The sequence below is a fragment of the Centruroides sculpturatus genome, unplaced genomic scaffold, assembly GCF_000671375.1.
Source record: "Centruroides sculpturatus isolate CEXI.00-Female unplaced genomic scaffold, Cexi_2.0 scaffold1283, whole genome shotgun sequence".
Taxonomy (NCBI): Eukaryota; Metazoa; Arthropoda; class Arachnida; order Scorpiones; family Buthidae; genus Centruroides; species Centruroides sculpturatus.
In genome coordinates, this window is record NW_019385479.1 from 173,823 (window position 1) to 200,170 (window position 26,348).

Here is a 26,348-nt window from a genome sequence, read left to right on the forward strand (position 1 = left end):
ACCTGTAGTAATTCAGAGATAATAAAGGGTTCTCTACTGATTATATGTTAACTATAAATCACTAATATAAAGTAATTAAAAGACTTCAATATGAATGAAAAATGTCATATTTTAAAATATTTATTTATTTTAATCAAATTAATTCTTATATTAGAAAAATTCCAAATACATTTCAGTATGATTTGAAAATTACCATTTTTTCATATATAAAATCTTATTTCTGGATTTATTATGCCAAAGTTTATTGAGTATTTGACATACATTTTTATTTATTCAAAGCAATATCTTCTCTCTAGATACTTATATACATTATATTACAATAAGCATGTCTACTCATGAATTAATTATATAACCAATTAAATAATCTTGGAATTTATATAATTATATTTATTATAGTAAGTACACTTAAAACAGTTTATGTAAGTTGAGTAAATCTATTAAAAGTATTAAGGCAGGAGTTGAAAGTGATAATGAAAAACTTGATATAAAAGCATAAAATGGATTATGATTTATAAATAATAAATGCTTAATAAGTTTTAAGTCCAGTCTGATCAGAAATTTGTATAAAAATATTGAGCAAAATATGAAATTTAATATTAAAAATACCATATATAAATGAATTTCATAAAATTACGAAATTCAAAAATCATAAGATTTGTATATTATTATCATCATTTTTACTTGGAGTTGAGCATTGATAAGGCTTCCAAGATAAAGAATTAAATCCTTCTGAAGGACATTGCTCTTGAAATGCTGTTACAGAAAAATTTGAACTTGCATTACTAGAGCTGTTTTGAATTAGTTTTTCATGAATATTGGGTAATGTAATTTGTTCTTTAGTATTTCCAGATGAATCATCTTGCAAAAAGTTTGAAGTGGAAATATTACTGCTGCCTAATGCTTGGACATTATTAGGTAAATAATAATGATGTAAGCCAGGCTGAATATTCAATTGAACACATTGAGAACTACCAGTTTGATAACCTGTGTCTTGAGTTACAGAATTATGTTGCAAGTCAAGTTGTTTATGTTTGCCTTGAAGAGCAGTATCTTGATAACTTAAATTCATTTCTTTATCTAACATCTTTGTTTCATTTGCTTGGTTATCAATAATTGATGATTCAAAGCATACATTATTTGTTGCACTTTCACAACTCATATCTGCAACTGAAGTATCTAAAACATCAACATTTAGTTTTGGAATTTCTTTAATTGGCATCATCTCCAATTTTGAATCGTTTTCTTTTATTTTACCTGCAAATAAAATAGAAATTACTTATCATCTAATATTGTTGTAAGGATAAATCAAGTAGACTTTCTCTTAGAATCAAAATTAATTATTACAAACACACATTATTTTTTGTGTTAAAAAATATGTTTTGCACAGAGGATTACATAAATCTCTCTGGAATCAAATAACTTCTAGAGCTATGCCTCTAGCCATGCTAAACAAATGGCCAACTTTGTTATTTCTTGCAGTGTGATGAATATTCTTACATATTGAAATGTATATATCATACAGCTATTTTATGCATTCATATTTTATTAGTCACTCTTATTTAATGTAGAGAAAAAAATATAATGATTTACTTTAAACAAAACTGAGTGTTTTGATTATTTGAATAAAAAAAAAGTATTTAATTTGGGAACTAATAAAATTTTTAAAAAGTTAAATAATTTAATAAATTATTGACAAAATTAATATTTACAAATTTAATAAACTATGTTGACAATCATTATAATAATGGGTTATAACTTTCTATAGACTGCTTTGTATTTATTAATTAATAGAAAGGAGCCTACAAATACAGCATAGTGTATTTTGTATACACAAAAGGGAAAAAAACAATTCTATCTTTATTTTGGTTGCTTTTGAAGCATGTTTCTAATCTTTAATTTCGTTTTTAAAAACACAATGTAATATATTCAGAAAACACTTGACCATTAACATCCTTTATTCAATTATCTCTTATATCTATCAAGATGTGTTTTTCAAACTATTATTGACCATCAATTGACACTACAAGAATAAGTTTGTTATTTTACTACAGCATTTACTCAAAGTGAAATTCAACATACCTGTAAAGTGATGAATAGGGTTTCTCAAACGGGATCCCCGTTGTTTTTTTAACTGGGAATCCCGCAAATTTCTTAAAAATTCACTTTTTTCTTATTTTATGTTAAGGTTGAGGAAATTTTGTAAATTGAAAGTATAATTAACACACAAACTGTCAGAATACATTTGTATTTATTAATTTCAAACCTACTTATTAGATTTTTTTTAATTTTTGCTCATTATGGCATGTCACAAATGGTCAATAATCAATATGTAGCTTATTTGTGGCAGGACTTGCAGAATTCTTTACCTGTAATATCTGGAATAATTGTGCTTATGCTGTCTTAATTTTTAACCATGCCCAGTAGCTTCAATAACTGCATAACACCAGGTTGTGCAAATTGGGCAAGGATACAAACGAGTACAAAGTCCGCAAGTATGAAGTTTTTCTTCATAACATGATTATTAAAGACAAACGAACTGTCAAATTATTGGGCTATGATGTTTCTATTAAAGCAGTCGAGGTAGACAAATCAAGAATACTAGAGAGCAAAAGAATTACTACAATCTCGAAAACGAACTAGAAATCTTTCAGGATACAGGTGAAAAACACGTAATATTTGTCTTCTCTTAAATGCATTAAACATGATTCCATTCACATCAATCGGAAAGGGCATTCTCAGTAGCAAGACTTTTCATTACTAAAATAAGAATTAGATTGAGTGATCAGAGTATTGAACATCTTTGCTTTTTAAAATCTTATAAAAATTTACAATATTTTGTACTATATTCTATTTAAAAAACGAAAGTTTGATCTAAGTTCACTTTTTTAATTTTTAACTCAATTCAAAGCATTTTGTTGTTGTTGTTGTTGTTGTTGTAGTATGCAGTTTCCAGTAAACTTTAATAAATTTTTTATATTTGTGAAAATTTCTACATAATTCAAAGGTAATTTTTAATATATATCTTACACAGCATTATTAATATGATTTTGGAGGTTACAGAACATATTAAATTACTTTAAAAAAATGAAAAATAATTATATCATTTGATTTCATGATATTTTGTATACCTTAAAAATAATTAATTTTGTCCCGGGATCCAGTTCACTTTTATCCCAGAATCCCGGGACAAGCAAAAGACCGGGAAATGAGAAACCTTAGTGATGAATAAGAACTTAGAGCATATCTCATCTCAATATAGTTATACAAGGGAGCAATAGTCACAAGCATTTTATTTTATAATAAATTATTTAAATGTTTAACAATAACCCATCACTCATCACACTACACTGAAAGGAAATTTGCCATTAAAAGATCGCATTTGTTAAGTTTAACTGACAAGACTACATCTTGTTTATAAAATCACAGTGCCATCCTGGCTTACCAGCTTAGAAATATGAAGGAATTCATGTCAAGAGTTGCAATTTGGCACAGAGTATTAGGTGCCCAAATCATGCAGGCATAAAAAAAAATCAGACTTGTAGGTACTCAGGGGACCGAGAACCAAGCCAAAGTAAAATACAAAACTCTTTCCACAAACAGGCACTAGTGCGAGATTTGCACATGCATTGCTAGTTGGGAAGTCAAATTTTGACAAACAAATCTTTGAAAAAATCCATTTATTTGTCCTGTGTTATTTCCGCCATATCTCTGGTTGTGATGTGCTGACCTTGACTGGTTGACCTGAGATATCTTGTTTCAGCATTGGAATGTTTTTGAAACTATATGGTGCTAGTCATTATAATTTTATATTAAAACTAACTTCTGAAATATAATATTTTTTCTTTTTACATTTATTAATATATATATTTTGTTTGTGCAAAATAAAATAATAATTTCCGACGATACAATAACCACGATTATTTTTTTCAAAAATGGGAAATTTTCATTAGGCACCAACAAAAATATAACCTGGGGGGGCAACACGCAACAAAGAGAAATTTTGACATTGGATAGGTTAATTTCACTGAAAATGCCTCATGGACTTGCCATTTTACTTGTTTCTACATATCAATGGAGTGATATGAAACTCTTAAAATTAAACTACTAATTAAATTTTCTATTAATGTACAAAAATTAAAATTATTATTATTAATTATTTATCTTTATTACATATGGATCACAACATATGGGATTTATAATAGAAAATTAGCAAATACATTTAATCTATTCTATCATTATCTATTTGATAAGTAAAAATTTGAGCATCTATTGCAATATCTTTGAGGAAAAAAATGATGTGCCAAATGTCACTGGATCAGCTTTAATCCATTTTAAGCATTTCTTTGAATCACTGTTTAAAGATCAGATGTTACAGAAAATTTGAAAATTGGAATGGAACAAATTCAAAGATTGAGATGGCTATGATTTATATATATTTGCAATAAATATACACAGAAGAAAAAATTGTTTTATGTGGTACCCTTCTAAATGTGAAATAGAATATATATAAATATAGAACTTAAAATTTTCTATTAATTATTAATGCAAAATATTAAATTATTATGAATTACATTAATTTTTGAAAATGCATACTTACTACAGGATAATAAATAACTTGATTTTAATGAAAATTTCTGAGATTTTTCATGTTCTGTCGAAGAAGAACTACTCGGTAATATATCTATTCCTTCAGATCTGGAACCTTATAAAAAAAAATTACAAGAAAATATTATTTTATTATGAAGTAAAAAAGAGTCTTCTCATTTTTTATTTCAAATGATGCTATCTTACACTTTATAACATAACAAAATAGTAAGAAAATAAGTATTAATAATTATTATGATATGATTATGGCAAAGGTGTCAGCCTATCACTCTGGGAAACCTAGATTCTAATCAAAGTCAGATTTTCAAATTTTCATGGAAAGTAAAGTAATCAGATATGCAAGTTCATTCTTCATCACTCAGTTCTTTTCCTCACACAAATTATAATCATTTGTTTAGTAGATTTGAGAAATAGAGAAATTAGAGTAAAATTACAAAAAAGTTTACTAAAGTTTTAATATTAAATTTAAAATCTTTTTAAAAAAACTTTTACTTTGCTGAATCATAAATAAATAACAATTTTGTTTTTTCTTTTAATATTTTTAAAAGTTGTAAAAATATTCTAAATCATCTACATGTAAATGTACAAAATGTATTAAATACAATTATTTTTTAAGGTTTAACAAAGAAATATTGATGTTCACATATCACATTTTGATGACTCCTAATAATAAAATAAGATTCATTATACAATAAATATTCATTTTATAATGTTCTTATGAATGCTATCAATCAAATCCTAGATAAGTGTTGATGATAGATAATCAATCAATTATTAGATGAATATAAAAAGTAATGTTTCATTAATCAGAAATATTAATAAAATTGGCTAGTATTGAGACAACAAACAGAAAAGAAGAGATGCATACTTGAAATGCATTTGCAGAATTTCATTATTTGTTCAGAAGAAAAGAGTATAGAAAATTATTTGCCATATGACAGAAAATCAAAAGTAAAGTTTAAAGATTAAATAAAGAATTCTCTTAGAAAGTTCAGACTATGTACGAAAAATTTTTTTAATTTTAATTTTTGAGTCTATCTAACAATCCGTTAACACAACCACAGAAGTACCCGTAACATTGTTGAAGAAAAACTTCAATAAAAACAAATAATGAATAGGTAAAAAACACACAATATTAAAAATTATCAAAACGTCAGCCTTTTATTTGAGGTTCTGACGTCTTTTACATTAAAAACAACAGGTCTTCTCACACTACCATCAAGTAGTTATCCAATTTTATCGGGTTCAAGCCCCCTGGTGGTTGATACGAGTCATCCTTACATTTGCATATAGGCAATTTTTTTCGTACATAGTCTGAACTTTCTAATTGGAAGAATATATCCTGAGTTCACCATGAAATTGCCTATATGCAAATGTAAGGATGACTCGTATCAACCACCAGGGGGCTTGAACCTGATAAAATTGGATAACTACTTGATGGTAGTGTGAGAAGACCTGTTGTTTTTAATGTAAAAGACGTCAGAACCTCAAATAAAAGGCTGACGTTTTGATCATTTTTAATATTGTGTGTTTTTTACCTATTCATTATTTGTTTTTATTGAAGTTTTTCTTCAACAATGTTACGGGTACTTCTGTGGTTGTGTTAACGGATTGTTAGATAGACTCAAAAATTAAAAAAATTTTTCGTACATAGTCTGAACTTTCTAATTGGAAGAATATATCCTGAGTTCACCATGAAAAAGAATTCTCTTCTTTTATTAAAATTGATGAGTTAAATGAAATTGATCAAATCAAATTACGGATCAAATTTAAAAAATTAAGTAAATTTAAAATGATGGTTTTTATTATTTCATCCTTTGCATAAAAAGAAATTGGCATTTCACGTGACAAAAACAGTTTAATAGATTAAAAATACTGTATACTCCCTTAGCAGTTATTAAACTTAAGAAGTTGATAATTGAATTAAATAAAACTAAGAAATTAACTTACCCGTAGATGGAGTTTGAAATACCGATTTTCCAATTGGTGAAATTTCTGGTGGAGTACAATAAGTGCCAACTATCGCTGAACAGTTACGAGGAGTTAATTGACTAGATGAAAATTGAGACTAAAAACAATAACATTCCGATTAACTTACAGGAAAAAAATAATAATATTAAGTTATAATAAATCTAAATGAAATATAAAAAGACCAAAGAAGTAAAACATAATTTAAAATAGTTATAATCAATTTTGAAATATATATTAGCAAAGTGTTCATATCTGGAAATTATTTACAGCAGAATCTGCTTATTGTAATCATTTTGTGAAATGCTTATACTGATAACCAGATGATAAGAATAAATAAATAAATAAGACAGTGAAAATTCTGATTTTATTGACTCTGACACTAAAAGAACAGGTTAAAACAATTAAGAAATGTATAACTTGAAGATTTATTAATTATTGTTAATTAATAGTATTTCATCCAGCACTGTCATTAATAACAACTAATGTATGATTGAAGTAAAAAATGCCAGTGATTTAAACTACTTTACTATGAGAAAATAATGATTAAAATGATATTAATGTTTAATATTTTAAACACTGGTTAAGACTGATTACACAGTTATCATTCTGATTGATTGTATACTATCAATCTTAACCAGTATGTATAGTACAACAACATATAACAGAAACTGATAGCATGAAAAAATAGCTTAAAAATGCCTAATTATCTGAACATAATGCTTATTATAACCAAATTCTGCTGTATTTCTGTACAAATAGCTGTTACATGCGACTTCGCCCGAGGTGGTTTTGCAAGCAAACCCCATTTATATTCAGTATTTCAACAACCATAGTAATTGTTATATAACACCTACTGCTGAGAATCAAACGAACTGTTTTCAATTTGATCAATTTTCTGAAACGTTTATAATCATTCTATAATTGAACCAATACGCAATAACAAATTCAAATTTAAAACGGTTTGAACATTTAGTTAAAAAATCAAAATATATGAAAATACAGTAGAGCGTCGTTTATCCGAATCAATTGGGGACTGGGGTTGTTCGGATAACTTATTTTTCGAATAACCGATTATGTACGAAAAAATACATTAACCTATCCCGTGTTGAAATTTTTTCCTTTGCGTGTCGCTTCACGTTGAATTTTCGCTGATGTTAAGCCTAATGTAAACTTTTTAAAATAATAATTGTGGCTATTGTATCATTAAAAATTATTTCTTTATTTTTTACAAACAAAATAAATATATTGAAAAATATAAAAACAAAAAAAAATTTATACTTTAGTAGTTATCTAGTATCAAAAACGTTCGATTCAGCATGACACACAGTCCTCAGAAAAACACCACACAAAAGTGATAGTGCTGCCAGCTAAAACACATACACAAACATAAAAAATATTAGAGTAGCCCAAGATATAGCCAAAGATTGCAGCGTCACAGCACGACTGAAATTCTTACGGATAACCGACTTTCGGATAAACGATGCTCTACTGTATTTATAACAATGTTTGAAATGTTATCAATTTAATGCACCTAAGTACTCAATGAAGACTAAACATAGTTGAAAACAAAAAATTGCATCTAAAATAGTACAGTTGAAGCCATTCTTCTGGTTAATCCTTAATGCTCTCCCTCTCCCCCCGCAGGGAAATTTCAAAAAATCCCTTCTTAGTGTGCATTTTCATGATGTACCCTAACTCCTCTTTAGGTTCAGCAGTTTGCTCTAGGCGATGATGAATCAGTGACTCAGTCAGTCAGGACTAGTAATTTTATATATTTAGATTTGTATAAATGCATACATACTGTACTGTATATACACATAACAGTATTCACTTATTGTAGTCAGAAATTGGCTATATTTGGCATTATATTCAGGTATTATAATGTATATACAATAAAATCTTTTGTATTTTGTATTAAGGCTAGGATACTTATTTATATTCTTTATAATCTCTAAATCTTTGTTATCTTCATATCTTATTCATTCTCAACAATAATTGTTGTAAAGAAACCATATATTGAAAAAATAATTTATTTCTATTAAAATAGTTTTATCAAACTTTAGAGATGTGTTCACTTAGAGAATAAATTGGAATGCATAATTGACTTTTGTAATAATAATTCTTTAATACTATTTACTTAGTTCAAAATCTTTTAATTGAAAAATATATTATAACTGTAATTCATTGTAACTAGTTAAGACTGTTAAAAAATTAAAATTTTAACCATGATTAATCTTACAATTGAAAAATTGATTTTCAGTTATTATTTTTAATTGCCTTTTTGTTTAATCAATTACTGAAAAAAATAAGTTTATTCAAGTTTGAAGTGCTAACTAAAGCATACTTTACATCGAGCCTAAGCTTAGTAAATAAACCTTATTTTTTACTTTGCAAACATTGCACCAAGCAAGAAATAACTATGAAGTAGTTGATGTCAGACTATGAAATTTCATGTTACTAACCACATGGACATGATTTATGATATATATTACTTACCACTGTATTAGATAAGTCTTCTGCTTAATATTAAGTTCAACTTTATTATTATGTTCATTTAAAGTGTGTAAGTCAGATTCTGTCTTCAGATTCATCATCTCAATTGATGAAAAATTCAAAAAAAGAATTCTTAAAATACTTAAAGTATGAAATTTCTGGGATACGAGCAGTTTTAAAATGCTTAAGTTTGCTTTCAATAACTGATGAGACACTTTCTTTTGCCTACATAAGTATTTTTAAAAAACATTTTTTGTTGATATTCTTGATAACTCAAAATATAAAAAAATAATAAATTAAAAAATCATAGAAATTATCACTTTATACTAATATTGTACTTTAAGTCATGGCAGTTGATGATCTATCAATTAAAAGTTCAAAGAATAATATTAAATTAACTGATCATAATTGACCAGATGAAAAAGACTTACAAATTTTAGGTTCAAATATAAATTTGATTCACAATACTATCTGTTCAAGATATATATTTCACTTCCAAATCTTTCTGGCATACAATTAAATTTTATCTAACAACTGAAAAATTTAATCCTGAAAAAATTAACAGTTAATTGTATTAGTTAAAACATGATTAATCAACAACCTTAGTTACAATGAATCTGAATATTTTTATCGCAATGAATAAAGTCTAAGTAAAAATTTATCTTAATTTATCCTTTAATTTTTCTAATCCTGAAAACCATTATATAATTATGCTATGAAAGATTCATATCCTTATTGATTTATTCTAGAGTAAGCTATTTTATATTAACAACCAAATATTGGATAATTTTTATGTAAATAATGATGATTTAATGCATTAATGAATTAATCTGCATAGTTTGTAATATGTGATGATTAATTAAATAATTTCCAATTTTATAGTATTCAAATAAAATTTTATTACTAATTGTACTTACTGAGGTAGGAGTACAAATATGGCTATCATCATGATCACTTTGAGATTTGGGAGTAAGTGGAGAAGATTCTAATTTGGTTGTGCTAAAAGTTTCATAAATAAATGATTTATTGAAATGTCTTATTATTTTTCTAGATTATATATATATTAGATTTTAATAATTATATAAAATTAAAATCTTGTATTATTCATGCATCTGTTGTTATCCATTATATTAGAATGGGATAATTCTGAAAGGATTTATTGTGATTTACTAGGTAGCCCAATATAAATGAATTAACATTGCTTGAACTAATTAAAATTTTTAAAAAGCAGGTATATCTATAAAACAAAAATTAATGAAATTNAGAAAAAAAAAATGTATTAGACACTGAAAGTTTTAATTAAAAATATTAGAGAATAAATTTCTTACAAGTCATTTATAAACTTAGAAGTTCTGTTTACTACCTGCACTGTTCTAATTACAAACTCAAACAACTATTTTTCTTTCTCTTGATATAAATTTACCTGTTCACAGTATTTATTCAAAGTACCAAAATTGAAAAAAAATTTTCTGTAGATTAAGAGGAACAATGCTTATATCTATAAATTATTTAAAATTTATAAAGATTACTTAAATATAGGAATACTAAAAATTTGAATTTTAACTGCTTAACTGTTTTCTTGTAGTACCAATTCATAAAATCATGAATTAGTTTTTTAGACAAGTCCTGCACACAATAAATGATGAATTCATTCTTTTCAAAGTAAAACATACAATATTAAACTCCACTAGTATTATAGTATAAGATGCAAATTTCTCTAAAATATTCAATGCTTTAATGTGTTTAGCATATCTATATAAATAAAATATAAGCACTCTGAACATTTTATAGCAGACTCATTGCTGAGTGTAGATATTACAATATTCTTTGGTGATTGAAAATGCAATGTATTTCATTAGTGTAATATAAATAATTTTCAATCACCAAAGAATATTGTAATATCTACACTCATTGCTGAGTGTAGATATTACAATATTCTTTGGTGATTGAAAATGCAATGTATTTCATTAGTGTAATATAAATAAATTAAATTCTTAATTTAATTTATTCTTTACTTTTTTTATATTTTTCTGACATTTTCACAAATATGTCATATTGTATCTTTTATTAAATATTAGGAATTATGTAAAAGTCTGAAAGTCAAGATCCCTCAAATCTGAATTTTTAAAATAAACTTGGGTAAATTTTATGACCTGTTATTTTCTTGTATTATTGGGAAATGCAACAATAGCATTGTATTATAACAAATTCTTTAATCAGTGAAACTCAAGTAAACAAAGTACCATATTAGATCACATTCATTATGATTATAAGTTCCTAAAGCAAAGAATAATTGCTGTATTCTATTGGGTTGTTCGGAAAGTAATTTTGTTTTTTTCTGGGGGGGAAAAAACATAATATTTTTATAATAAATAAATATTTTATTGAATTATATATTGACCATTTTGGTCAAATACCTGTTGTCGTCATTTTTGGTAGTAGCATTATTTCACATTCATAAAAGTTTTGATCGTTGCTTACAAAAAACTGATCCAAGTGATTTTTGACATTGTCATTTCAAGTAAATGTCTTACAGTTAAAAAAATTTGTATAGACTAGAACAAGTAATAATATGAGCATGCTCGATCTGGCAAACATCATTGGTGTGATAGCATGTCCCATCTAAGTTATAACAGTTTCTGAGGAGTTACCAAACTTGTCTGAAATTTGACATTATCGTGGTAAAACACTACACCTGTTTTGTTGATCAATTCTAGCTGCCTTTTCTGCTTGATGATATTACTCAATTTGTTTACTCAATGGCAGTACACTCTTGAATCAATTTTTAAATTGTCTGATAAAAGCTTCAAAAAAAAAAAAATTTCTTAAAATCCCACCAAAGACAGCATATCTCTAAGAACATGTGGAACCCATATATCGAGCTTTGAAATGAAACCAATTTGTTTCAAGTAATCGTAAGCAGTTCAATTTGACAAATTTAATCTCTTAGCGATTTCACGTGTTGTTATTCGCAGTTTGCTTCAATCAGTACCTTTATTTCGTTTTCATTGGCTTCAACTGGCCATCCAGAATGTGGTGCATCTTCAATATTGAAATTGCCAGAATGAAATTTTGTAAACCAGTTTTGGCACTGTCATTCTGTCAATACATCATCTCCATACACGTCACACAATTTTTTTCTCGCTTGAACAGCATTCTTACGTTTTTGGTAATAAAAGAGCAAAATATGCCGAAAATGCTGCTTTCGATGTTCCATATTTGATGGGACACAAAAAATAAACAATTGCACAAAATCAAACAAAATTTTTTACAAATAAACCTTAAAATGCTAGCTGTCAAAATATATAATGATAATACGGTTTAGAATGAAAATGGCGAGAAAAATACAACTAATCTGTCTAGTGGTAAAAAAAAAAAACGAAATTACTTTCTGAACAACCCAATACAATTGTTCAAAACATTTAAAAACTCATCATAATCTCTATATTTCCAAAATACATTCTTATTGCAATCATAATAAAAACGTCATTTATGATATACTTGTTTTCTTTTTCTTCATCCCTGTTTAAATTTGAAAGTTATCCCTGAGAATCCCAAAAATTAAATCATCCCAATCCATAAGCAATCTGGATTTGCAGACTCTTTATTATAATTAGTATGTAATCTTAAATAAATTAAATTAACTTAAATTAACTTCAAAGTTTTCTCAAGTATGATAAAATTTCAGTCTGTTTTCTTATAACAAATAAATTCTTAATTTTTAAAAACATAAGTACAAATTTTTATAAGATTAATTAATCTTAAAAATTTATTCTACTTTTAATTAAAATGAATTACTATCTAAATATTTCAAATACATAATATACTTACTGTAATGAATGAGCAAGAAATCTATCAGTTCCTTGTGAAAACAGTTTACGTCTTAATGAATAATTACTCAATGAATCTGCCTCATTATATAATTCATCTTCTATTTCATTACAATAACTATTATTAGGGACTTCTTTGAATGTGAAGTAAGGTGCTGAAAATTTAAATCACTTTTTCAATAATTATTCATCAAGTAAAAAAAAACTTTTCAATTAAGTAATTTAATCCAATGTTTTTCAGCACTTTTCTAATAGTGGCACCTTAATTTGATAAATTTTTTACCTTTGAAATCCCTACTTCTTTACCAATGTAGAATTATTGTGCTTTTCTTACCCTTTAACAACATATGTAGGAAGTGTTATGGCACTGCTCAGCATTATATTTTGCAATACCCTTGTTGAAAATCACTGATTTAATCCAATAAAATTTTTAATTCTAATAACAATAATTAAATAAATTTTAAATACACTATTTTAACTAATAAACCAGTTCATTCATGATATGTTCATTCAAAGTGATAAACTATTTTATATGATTTTATTAAAAGTATTTAAAAAATACTAAGTCAAAATTTTCAGGAAAAAAATTTGAGAAAAACAAAATGCAGGCTTTATAATGGAGATATCTGACTCAAAAAAAAGAAAAAAAAAATGTATTAGACACTGAAAGTTTTAATTAAAAATATTAGAGAATAAATTTCTTACAAGTCATTTATAAACTTAGAAGTTCTGTTTACTACCTGCACTGTTCTAATTACAAACTCAAACAACTATTTTTCTTTCTCTTGATATAAATTTACCTGTTCACAGTATTTATTCAAAGTACCAAAATTGAAAAAAAATTTTCTGTAGATTAAGAGGAACAATGCTTATATCTATAAATTATTTAAAATTTATAAAGATTACTTAAATATAGGAATACTAAAAATTTGAATTTTAACTGCTTAACTGTTTTCTTGTAGTACCAATTCATAAAATCATGAATTAGTTTTTTAGACAAGTCCTGCACACAATAAATGATGAATTCATTCTTTTCAAAGTAAAACATACAATATTAAACTCCACTAGTATTATAGTATAAGATGCAAATTTCTCTAAAATATTCAATGCTTTAATGTGTTTAGCATATCTATATAAATAAAATATAAGCACTCTGAACATTTTATAGCAGACTCATTGCTGAGTGTAGATATTACAATATTCTTTGGTGATTGAAAATGCAATGTATTTCATTAGTGTAATATAAATAAATTAAATTCTTAATTTAATTTATTATCTTTTATTGAGAGAAGGATTTTTTTAAACATTAGTTCATGTTTAAGAATGGTTTTTATAAAAAATTTACAAGAAAAAGTTTGTGCTGTTCAAATTAAACTTTAGTGTTATTACTAAATTAGTTAACAAACTAAACTTAAAATGAATGAGTAAATGTATTCACCCATTCACTTAAAAGACAATCTATAAAAATTATTAATGTATTTAATCATTTATATTTTATTTATATATTTTTTGTTTCTATTTATATAAAAAGAAAAATTATATTTTTTCTAATTTTATAATATACTGAATTAAAAACACATTAAATGAAAAGAATATTGTTGCATTCAGGTTGGAACACTAATCTGTTTAGTACTTTACTCAGTCTGAATTGCACTGAAATGAAAGTCAGTGCTGTTCAGAGCAAACTTAGTTCTCCCAAAGTGACATCAACCTGAACAAAAATTATGAAAAGTTAATATTTTGGATCATTTCTTTATGTAATAATATAAATAATTCAATTAAATAGTTATAATTAATCACAATAAACTATATGAGTTATTTAAAAATTTACAATATATATATATTTTACCTAAAAGTTTCATTAGATTGACATTTGGAGGTAGGGTTAACATAGTTTGTGTCCATACTGAAAATAAAAATAAAAAAAAAATTTATTTATGATCAAAACTACATCACCAAAATGTAGAATACTAACCATATGGATATCATATCATCTATCAGAATATATATAAAATAAAAAAATATATAATAAATGTTAAATTAAAAATATATTTAAACTAAAATTAATTTTCTCCAAAATAGGTTCTAATAGTATAAAATAGATTCTCTATTCTAAAATCATATACTTTTACTTTAAACATTATATCAAAAGTTTGACCAAATCCAGAAGTATTGATCCACTCTTATGTTAGTACACTTTACTTTTTTATAATGTAATGGATCATTTTATGATAACAATAAATCTTTCTATATAAATTTTTTGAAGTTGTAATATGAAAATCTATATCAAATAATGATTTTTGTATTTCTTAAATTATTATAACAGACTCTGATCGAGTTTTGTCTAAAATATTTTGTAATTGACTCTGTTATAAAAACTTAGTATTCTTAGTAAATTTAAACTGGTGTTTTGTTTCATATAGTGTTTTATATTTTTAATGTTTGAAGCAAGGAAAATATTCTAAAACTTTTTCATTATTTAAAAGATAAAGCTATTAAAACTAACATTTATTTATCTAATTGTACAATATTAAGTATTTAAAAAACTTCATACCATCCTTCTTATAATTTGAGTTGTAATCTTGTGAATCATTAGTTGATTCTTCATGTCTTGTATAATCTGAAAAATTGAATAAAAATTAAGCTTTTGTAACAGTATTTCAAAGTTCAGTTCAAAGTTATTATGAAGAAATAAAATCATAAATTTGAAGCAAATAATAAATGGAAGTTATAATCTTAAAGCAGGCACTGATGCCAATATTGTAAAAATTTGCTATTCAAAACTTTAATTAATTCCAATATTTAATATTGCTGTATCAATAAATAACTTGAGTTTAAAACTGTCATTAAAAACAATATGAAATATAAATATTTTTGCTATAAAAAAGTTTGACGTATACTTATTCTTACTGATAAATTTTCTTAAAGTAACTTTAGAGAAAGAGTTTTAAAGGATTGCATTAGCAAATACTGTATTGGCATCTAGTAATTTATCTAGTAATATTCATGTTCTGAAAATTAAATCCTAATCTATATATATAAAAATGAATGTATGTCTGTCTGTGTGTGTGTGTCCTTCATGCATTACCATACCATTTATCTGATTGCCGTGAAACTTTGGGAAGTTGTTTAATTTTTTAAAACACTCCCGCGAAGTACATTTATCCTACGATAGATGGCGCGTGTTTACACGAGCATTCGAGCACAGTGTGTTCGATCGATTTCAAATTGTGAAGACCATTTCCCCCTTCAAAAAATATCTCTATATATGCATTTGTGAACTGTTATTTACGATATTTATAATAATTTTTGTTTAATCACTTTATTTCGACTTTTTTTGCTAATTATATATTCGCTCGAACTTCGTTAAAATCTTAACTGTACCCCGAACAATGACCGAAGTTGTAGGAAGAAATTCGCCTATTTTACCGATCTAGGTATCCCCCTTTTTCAAATTTTAATATAGACTCAAAATAATTTAAAAACACAAATTACAATAAAACGGTTTATTATCCAATTATCAGAAATTTCACAACATGCCAAGGAAGAGAGGAAGAAGCAGTTAAATAATAAAAATTATAAAGGATTATATATATATAAATGGGGAATATTGTGCTTCTGACAATCGCTGCGAGTGTGTGGGCTAAATTTGGAGAATCCATGCTTCTCCCGTAGACAACTGTATGTGGCCGGCTCATGCGTCGGAAAACCTTCCGATTTATTCGTGTACGCACCAGACGAAAAAAACAAAAAATATCGTGTATCCACGAGCACTCCAATAAATATGTAAATAGAATTGAAACAACACTTTGAAATGTTTTCCCAATGAAAATGAATAATAATAATAAGTTTCAATAAAAATGATAAAATGAAAATTTAATTTTATCATAACGAGTTTGCTTGAATTTCCTTTCTTCTGAGATCGCAGCAATGCGCGACGGGTAAGCTAGTTGTCTTATATATAGTAACATATTCTAAGACTATTAGATTTATTGGAATACAATTATATATATATATGAGCAAGTAGATAATAAATTTTTATTTATCAAAGTAAGTATTTTGTTATTTTAAATATATATAATAACAAGTTTAGCTACCAATTACATATCTCCCAAATAACTGTCATAATTTCTCAACAAAATGCAAATACAATGCAAACAAAAAATGCTTCAGACACTTCTTGATTTTAAACATAGTAAAAGAAAAGAGGCAATAAATTTGTTTACAAAAATTATTAACATAAATAACTTAATCAAAATACAAATGCTTGAATTAATTTTAAAGAAATAAATACTTAAAAAAGTATAAATTACAAAAAAAAAAAACTTCAAACACCTTTAGATTTGCCAATTATTAGTTTTATAACTATTTGATTCATACTGCTTTTCTACATGCCATTTTTTTTTACTAATTTACACTAAACAAATATTGCTACTTACATGTAACATGTAAATTATAAATAAATCATATCCAGTAATATTTAAATAAGTATAAATGTTTCATTTTAAGTAATCTGTAAATGTTGAAGGTATCTGAAGTTTTTTGTTAGCTATGATTTCTTCAAAGAATTATTTCTTTGAAAATTTATATGAATTTGGATTTTTAATTGAGTTAATTACATTTATTGATGTTATGGTTTAATACAAAATTTTTTTTAATCACATAGGTTTTTGTTTTGTATTTTGCTACCTTTAAAATCAAGAGTTGTTTGAAATATTTTTATAATTGAGTATTGTCTAATATCCATATTTACCTTTGTAGAAAAAATAATTTGCTATTCAATTATATGAAAATTTATTTCTAAATTAACATAATTGTCAGAAATATCATCATTGTATGAAGTGGGTAAATAATTTTTATTTCTTACAGTCTTGAAATAATGCAAACATTGATATTTATAAGCAATTAGTTACATCATTGCATATCAGAAATATGTAGGGATATTAATAAATTACTTTCATTAGATACAAAAAATGAGTACAATACTCCATTTACATTTATAAGAGTCACTCTTAAATCACAAAATGTATGCAAGAAAATTTGAAAGAAAGATTTCAATTTTCAAACAAGGACAACTAAACTTTGTTAATTAAGTCTATTAGAAAAAAATTCATAAAGTGCAGAATTAACCAGCTTCTCTAATCCCAGTCTAGACTAACCAACTCTAAAATCATCTTTGTTCTACATACTGGCACATTGTCTTTGCAGTATTGAACTTTGTTAATTTTTGGACAAATTACTGAGAACAACAGGATCATTTGAACACCTAGATCAAAGAACTTGATTTTGATTTGTCAGTGATATTGGTTGAAAGCAGCATGATGCCAAAAAATGCCTTCTGAACTATCAGCCCTTTGACATTTGCAACCACTAGTTAACCTTTGTTAATCCACAAACACTTTAACAAATGCTTTGCAGATGAAATTTTAAGCCTTTGAAATGTTTCATGGCTATTTTTTATGTGACAGAGCAATAGCACGTGAATGTGTTCTTTAGAAAGTTTCATACTACCAAATATTGTTGATACATCTATTCCAGGGGTATTATGAAATGCCCCTGGTTACTCTACTTATATACCACATTGAACAATCTAAAACAGTTTTTCCAGCCATTTCTAGAAAAACTTTGAAATGTCTAAATTTCACCTTTACAATCTGATATGGTGTTTGATAGAAATAATGTTAAAATAAAGTGTGATTTCTGAAAAAACCTATACAGTACATAATAAGGTCTTCATCAAGTCTGTAATGAATGTTTTTGTTTATTTTAAAACTATCATCCTTTCTGACATTAATATAAATATAATTATGTTTATAATTAATATAATTATAATATAATTATTTTATATTAATTATAATATATATTACATAAGTCATCATAGGTATAACTAGACACCATCGGTTAAGTAGTCAGTTTTCTGTGGTCCCAGCAGACTTATGTAGGCATTAATGTTAAAAAAACTCTGATTTACTTGACACTGTTTAACTCGTCACCACTATAAATCAACATACTTTTTCTGTCCCACACTCATTTAGACATCTGATAAGTCAACTCCCCTCCTGAAAAAAATGCATTCACATCACACAGCTTAACATCACAGCAGAATCCAATTTTGCATTTTCTAACCTTTCATTCATGCATTATTTGCAGTGTTTCATATTTCTGTTAGAAATGAGTATCCGAAACCCAACAAGACTTACACTGAAAGAAAAATACAAACTTGTATCTGAATTTAAATGTAATAAAACTTTAAAGCCAAATTTGCAAAATAAGAAAACCTTTCAAGAACAACATTGGTGGGAATTCTGAAGATAAAAGAGGAAATTAAGAAACTTTTTCTTGGGTCTTTGACACAGCTGTCTCGATAATGCCAGAGATAGTCGCCATACAAAGATGTCAAAGACACTCTGGTATGTTGGCTAAAGCAAATTTGTTTGTTGAATCTTCCTGTTTCGGGACCAATACTTAAACAAAACAAAAAGTGATAGAAATCACTGAGATACCTGGAGTAGAAACCAACACTAGTGCCAGTGATGGATGGTCAGAGAAATACATTGCATGTACTATATAAAGCACTACCGTATTTTCCTAATTGTAGTTTTTGGTTTTTTTCAACTTTGTTTTTAGTAGTCATATTAGATAAATTGACACATTTCTACTTCCCCTTGGGGTGGCAACTTATGCAGACTTGACAGTATATATGTAGTATTTATATTAATTTATAGAAGAATAAACATAATATAAATATTTCAAATAATCAATATCAAATATATAAAACTGAAAGCAATAGAATATTGATATAATAAGTGCACGTGTTTATTTGTTTCATTCACATTCACAGATGTGAATGCATAAGACTTTTATACGTAACAGAGTTTATATAATATAAAAAACTAAATTTAAATTTGTTTTAAATTATAATTTTTAGTTGATTGATGGATTTGAGATAATAAAATAATTTAGAAAAATGAGTGAAATAACTTTTGTATGATTGATGATAACATAAAAAAATCTCAAAAGTTTAATGTTTAAATAAAAAATCCTTGAACTGAAGATTCAGTATACACCTTTATAGAATTGATGCTTAAAACATAAATAATATAATTATTTATTGCCTCCAAGCATTAGTAAAGTATATAAATAAGTTGTTTACATACCTTACTTAACAATTAATTAAGATTTATCATCTAATTTACCTGATACTTACAAGCAGTAGCTGCAAGATTTGGAGAAAAAGTAACGTGTTTTTCAAATGCTCCCCAAGGAGAAGGAACAACGTTATTTTGAGAAAAAAAGGTCTCAATTGCTTTCTGAGCTTTTTCTTCCATTTCTGAATCCAGACTATATTGAAATAAAAAGCAATCATTTAAATAAATAAAAATTGCAATTTACAAATGTAATTTTTTTTTGTATAAAGATACACAATGCACTAACTAACAGATTTACATGTAAGTTAATTTTTGTTAATTAAAAATTAGAATTTATTTCAGTGATTCCCAAACTTTTTCAAACCACTAGTCTCTCTGTTTCATAAACTAATATCCAATGCCCCCAACCATACCGCAATACTTCCTAATCCATTTTCCCTTGTATGAGAAAGGCTTGGAAAATTTTCTTAGAAAAACTTTTCTATGCACATTGTGTCCTTACAGTACATTGTTTTCCACAGTTGGAAACCATTAAACACAATGTTTCTTCTTACCCATTTTAATGGAGGAAAGGGAAAGGTGGTCAGTGATCCCAACCCTTGCCTATGGTCAGGGCTTAATTTAGACCTTTGCAGGCCCTAGACAAAATAATATTTACAGGTCCCTTTAGAAATTTTGTATTACTACAAATATAAATAAAATTGTAATATTTAAAATTAAAGTATTTTTATTTTTACATTTGAATATCTTACTTACATTGTATTTTTGGGGCTATAATAAAATTATGCAGCAATAAACATTATTATTATTATTTTTTTTTCTACAAAAATTCTACAAACAAAACTTTTTTAGAAGTAATTCGTCACCAGAGGAATAAGGCCAAAATTTACATTTAACAGCGCATTTATCAAGTGAATATAAGGACTGAAATTCCCTAACTGGAAAGGATGCAAGTTCAAGACGTCTGTAAGGCCGCCAGTTCCAATTTTTTACTTTTAATGTTTTAATTGGATATTTTTGTGTGTTTTTTAAAAGAATGTTTTAGCCTGATGACCTAGTAGCCTACAAAGAAAGGTCGGGTTGTCGATGGTGTTCTGGAACACATGATCAGAATAAATGGTGGTTTCAAAAAATAATTTTTGGACAGACTGTGTCTTTTGTGATTAAAATAAATTTTCATCCGGCGAAATTCTACAACAAACACTGCTTTATTCTGAACTTCACCGAACAGATCTAATGCACATATACAAACATTATCTAATTCTCAGTGATGTTGTTAGATGTCAGAGCAGTAGATAATGTCATTCTTAATTATTAACCCTTGATTATGGCACTAATAATATAGTAATTTGCAATACTAATAAAACAATGGCCCATTTAGAACCTATTACGGGCCCCTGGGCAAGTGCCTTGCCTACCTTGTGCCAAATTAGGCCCTGCCTATGGTTACTGTTCAGTACCCTGCCTCCAGCACCCCTGCCATGTACTTGCCTCTTTTCGTCCCCCTAGATTTACTCAATGTCCACAGGGGGTGGTAGTGCCAACTTTGGAAACCACAGATTTATTTTATTTAATATAAGGTAATATTTAGAAAAATAGCTTTATAAAACAAGAGTGCTCATTAAACTGCCAAATTTCAAGAATACAAGCTAAAATCCTATAAAAATGCAGACAATTTTTTAAAAAAATATAAAAAAAAAACAAAATGAAAAAATTATATTTCATTATATATGCAATGATTTGTGCCATTCCACATATCATTGCATAGGAAACATTCTGAAGTTTCCTACTCAATGATTTGTGGAATGGCACAATAGTTGTTTGGTAGGAGATAAATAGGCTTTCAAAGTTGGGGTATTCTTTTATAATCATCCTGTATATTATAAGAATAACTAATTAATTAATTATTGTATTAAAAAATACATTTTAAAAGTATTAATTAAATAATTACTAGACATGTCCCGATTCCTGTTGAGAAGTTTCATCAATATCTACAGGATGTAATGTTGCTAGCTGTTCGATTGACCATCGAAAAGTCTTTTTCTGAAAATATAATTAATATTCTTTATTTTTTACAACATTTTATAAAGTGTTGTTAAACTACTAAATTTGGAAAATGAAATAAATTTTTTATTTTCTAAAAATTACAAACAATTTCAAAAATAAAATTTGATTAATTGTTGTATGAACAGTTCTATAAATTATAAAAATTTATTTAATTGAAATATGAACAGTTTCTTATTTTGTTTTTCTGTTAAATCATCAGAATTCAGATAACTCAATGATAATATGGAAGATTAAACACAACTTTAAAGCAAAAAAATTTGGAAATACCAAAACTGGAATAAAATAAAAGTGCAGAATCAAGATTTTTCTTTATGATAAAATACACTTTGCTGTGATAAATTTGAATATTTTAAAATCATTTTTATATGAAAGAAAAAAACTCTGGCAGCATAGATAGTATTTCCATAGACAAGTATATACACATTTTCAACAGCAAGTTAAATGATGTTAAAAAAAAATGAATCATTATTAAATGACAAATCTGATGTATAATGATAGTGAAAAATAAAAATTGATAATAGTATATTATTAGTATAATTTAATTAAATATGTTGGTAAATAATAGTTTGTTTGCAATAAATCGTCTTTTTTTTAAAAAAATTTATTGCCAACATTATAATTTGTAATTAAAAACAATCTATAATCACATTATAACCATTTTTAATTTTCTATTAAAAAAATAATTAATATTTTTCTCCATAATAATGATTTTAAACAGTATTTAAAAATACTATTCCTTTTCTCCTCTTTAAATTCTTATCAATTTTTGTGAATTATTCATCTTTGCAAGGTCAATCTCCAAAAGATTCATTAAAAACACAATAAAAGCTGAAAAATAACATAAACACTCAGACACATTTCATACTAGTTCCAGCAGGTCCATTTATTTGGAAAAAAATTAAAGTTTTTGGTCACTTTTGGAGATCTGTCATGTTGTTATACATTTCCATAAATCAAATGCTATTACTCAAACAACTTTTTAAAAAAAGGAATTTGAAAATCATCACATTGCATATAGAATGCTCCTTTTTTTCCAAATAAACAGACCTGTTGGAACCAGTACAGAAGGTGTCTGTGTTTTAGGAATTCATCTCATCAAAGTTCAATTCCAGATACTTCTTTTTGCTCTCATAGAAATAATTTACAACCTTAGCTGGTGTTAATTTCACTCAGCTACAATAAAATCTTATCTAATAAACAACAATAATACATTTTCAATAATGACGATAATTTCATATCATTAAAATAATTTTAAGTAATTCAAACATATAAAATTTCTCAACCACTTACCCTCAGCAACAATGTAAACCACCTTATTTTGCCAAGGAAAACATTTAATAATCACAAACGTTTTTGGCTTGTTCCACAAGCTATCTTCAAGCATTACATTACATTCCATCATTAGAACACAACCTTCCAACAGAATTTTGATTATAATAAATTTAAATATGAATAAAAGATCACACAACAATTTTAAAAAGATGAACGTTACACAAAAATTAAATTAGTAATAAAAGATGACGTTTGTCTTTTAAAAATTGTTTTGTGTTCTTTTATTCATATTTAAATTTATTATAATCAAAATTCTGTTGGAAGGTTGTGTTCTAATGATGGAACATAACATAAAACTCGTAGAACAAACCAAAAACGTTTGTGATTATTAAACATTTTCCTTGGCAAAATGAGGTGTTGTATGTGGTTCAAAATATGTTTATCAATTGTTTGAGTTTAATACACAAATTAAAATATCATGTTACATAAAATTTAAAAGGAAATCATAAGACAAAGTTTTAATAATATGTAATCAAAGTAAAAGTATACTGTGATATATGCTACCAACCTTTTCTTTAGTTTCCAAAGATGTAAACACTGAAGGCGAACAAGAATGAAGTTGTAAGCTTTCTGGTTTCACTTCAAATGGATTATAAGATATTTGTAAGGAATTTTTACTTGGAGTTGTGGATGACAAATTCGAATTTGTCATTCTTTTATTATTAAATGAATTTTCTGATATTGCACATTGACTTTTATCTTCATAAATATGCGTTGAATCGTTTTGTTCTTGATTCATTGTAAATTTTTTGCGTGTTTCTTCATTAATCGAATACTTTTGTTCAAATAAAACTTTTCCCTTTCCTTTTTGACTGGAATACAAAAGAATCGAATCCATCACTTTCGTAACAATTTATTTAAATTTAAAAACGCTTTTAATTAAGTCTTATTTATAATAAATTATAAATAATTTATCATTTCGTTGTTAATTATACAAAATTTCAAGTAAAGTTGATAGTTCAGCTGCACAATACTCTATTGTGTTGAGATTATAATTCCATTAAAATATTCGACGACGATAATAAATAACTTTTAAAAGCAAATTATAAAAATGCCACGTTCAAAGCGAAAACAACTAATACTTTTTAAATTACGAGTAGAAGCAGAATTCAGCCAATCAGATGCCATTAATGTTACAGTGATGCCATCTATTGTTAAATATTTCTGCTTTAAATTTCAAAATCGTGTATTAAAAAATATCTATAAATTATTAATCTGAATCAAAATTAATATTCAATTAAACTTATTAATTAATAATAAGTTTAATTTAAAATTCCTTTTATCACAATTAACGATTGGACATTATCTATGTAAGTAATGGGCAAGACCCAAGGACTTTAAACTACAAGGATGGCCAGATCCCGTATATTTGTTAGCGTGACCTTGGATCTATGTGACGTCACAGCAAGTCTTCTACTTCAACATCACAGACCTTTCAAATAACAAAATACGATAAAATATTAAATCATTTCTTAATTAATTATTAAATTACTACTAAATGTAAACTACTGTAGAATTTTCGGATTTAATAAGTGTACTGTACGTCAATAAATTTACAAGTCTTTTGTCTAATATTTATTTAACAAATTAATGAGCTATATTTTTTATTATGTGATTATCTTACTTAACTTTTTAATTTTTTTTCGACAATCACCATTTTCAGAAGGCATTCTTTTCAATATTTTATAGTTTTCTTGTTTAAGATTTCTATAATTAATTCTTATTATAGTTCTTAATTTACAAAAATCTTTTATTAAAGTAAAAGGTAAAACTGTTTCCACTGACTAATTCTGTACAACTCCGGGGCCTTTTTTATACGATTCATCGTGATATATTTCGAAATATTTATTCCATTCTATAATTTTTGCTAGCCATTCATCAGTAGGTTTAATAAGCCCTCCATAAGATAAATGTTGCACCCATGACGGAATGCTATAGTTGTAATGATTTTTAATTTTGTTAGTGGAATTAATTAAGTTTGGGTATTTTTCTTTATATTTATAGGCAAAATATCCTGCTATATACTCGAGAGCATCGTAGGAAGTTTCTTCAGAGATTGTGTTAAAGTCTAGATTGCATGTAGAGTTTCCTGAAGATTTATTTGAAGAAAAAGTAGTTTTACATTCAGTATATTGGTCTGTATTTTCACTTGATACTTCTACATGTGCTTTCTCTAAAACTTTGGGTATAATATATTCCTCTTGTCTTCGATCTGTAGTATTTACTTTTGACTCTAAAATACCAGGATTCTTACCTAAAATAATCAATCTAATCCTATATATAGCATTTAATGGGCTTGGATGTTCATTAGGACCCCGGCTTCTAATTTGAAAAAAAAAATTTTTCCAGACAATCTTGATTTAAGTGCAGATGTATTTTATATCAAAAGTCGATTTCATATCTTGAAAAAGATCAATTAGCGATTTCATTGAGATTATCATTCCTTTCTGGAAAATTTGGAGGGCATTTTTTCCACTTGCTCTCATTGTTGAGATTATTTTTATCATTTTATTTAAATGTTCTTCTTGTAATTCCAAGTCTACACCATATCCATTTTTGCTTGGAACAGAACCTTTTGGTGCATAGCTATTAAAAATGTCGAACCACATATTTATATCTCTAATATACGTTTCATTGATAATAATAATTGATTCATAATAAACGTTTCATTGATATTCACATTCAATTCTTTCCATAAACTTATGTTACTGCAACTACAGTCACTGACGCAAGCTACTACATTATACGATAGTAAATAAAGTTCTGCTATTAATTTTAAAAGTATTTCTCTTGTCATTTTTTGATCAAACCCGATGTAAACAGGTTGCTTCCAATTTGAAAAAAGAAGGTTATTATTGCAACCATACACAGCACACCTAGTACTCAGCATTTTGTTCTTCAC

General features: G+C 26.3%; 1 protein-coding gene across 2 annotated transcripts; it reads right to left on the reverse strand.

Moving 5' to 3' along the window:
- Window positions 1–217: 217 nt before the first annotated feature.
- LOC111639359 (protein aurora borealis-like) lies at window positions 218–24,584 on the reverse strand. Of its 2 annotated transcripts, none has more exons than XM_023385230.1 (10): window positions 23,955–24,584; window positions 21,999–22,090; window positions 20,107–20,240; window positions 15,454–15,519; window positions 14,749–14,805; window positions 12,901–13,054; window positions 9,987–10,068; window positions 6,556–6,673; window positions 4,598–4,702; window positions 218–1,254 (listed from the first exon to the last, which is right to left on the reverse strand). In XM_023385230.1, the coding sequence occupies exons 1-10, from the start codon at window positions 24,282–24,284 to the stop codon at window positions 647–649; spliced, it is 1,746 nt and encodes a 581-aa protein (XP_023240998.1). In that variant the 5' UTR covers window positions 24,285–24,584; the 3' UTR covers window positions 218–646. The 2 variants fall into 2 exon arrangements, with proteins under 2 accessions (XP_023240998.1, XP_023240999.1); XM_023385231.1 differs by lacking the exon at window positions 23,955–24,584 and adding an exon at window positions 23,405–23,532.
- Between the last annotated feature and the right edge of the window lie 1,764 nt (window positions 24,585–26,348).

Bases quoted from the DNA above. Each gene is read 5' to 3' on its own strand.
- LOC111639359 (XM_023385230.1), bottom strand. From the start codon at position 24,284: ATGGATTCGATTCTTTTGTATTCCAGTCAAAAAGGAAAGGGAAAAGTT. The intron at 22,091-23,954 runs GTTGGTAGCATA...TTATATTTTCAG, and splicing joins CTTTGGAAACTAAAGAAAAG to AAAAAGACTTTTCGATGGTC. The intron at 13,055-14,748 runs GTAAAATATATA...TTAAATTTTCAG, and splicing joins CAATCTAATGAAACTTTTAG to CACCTTACTTCACATTCAAA.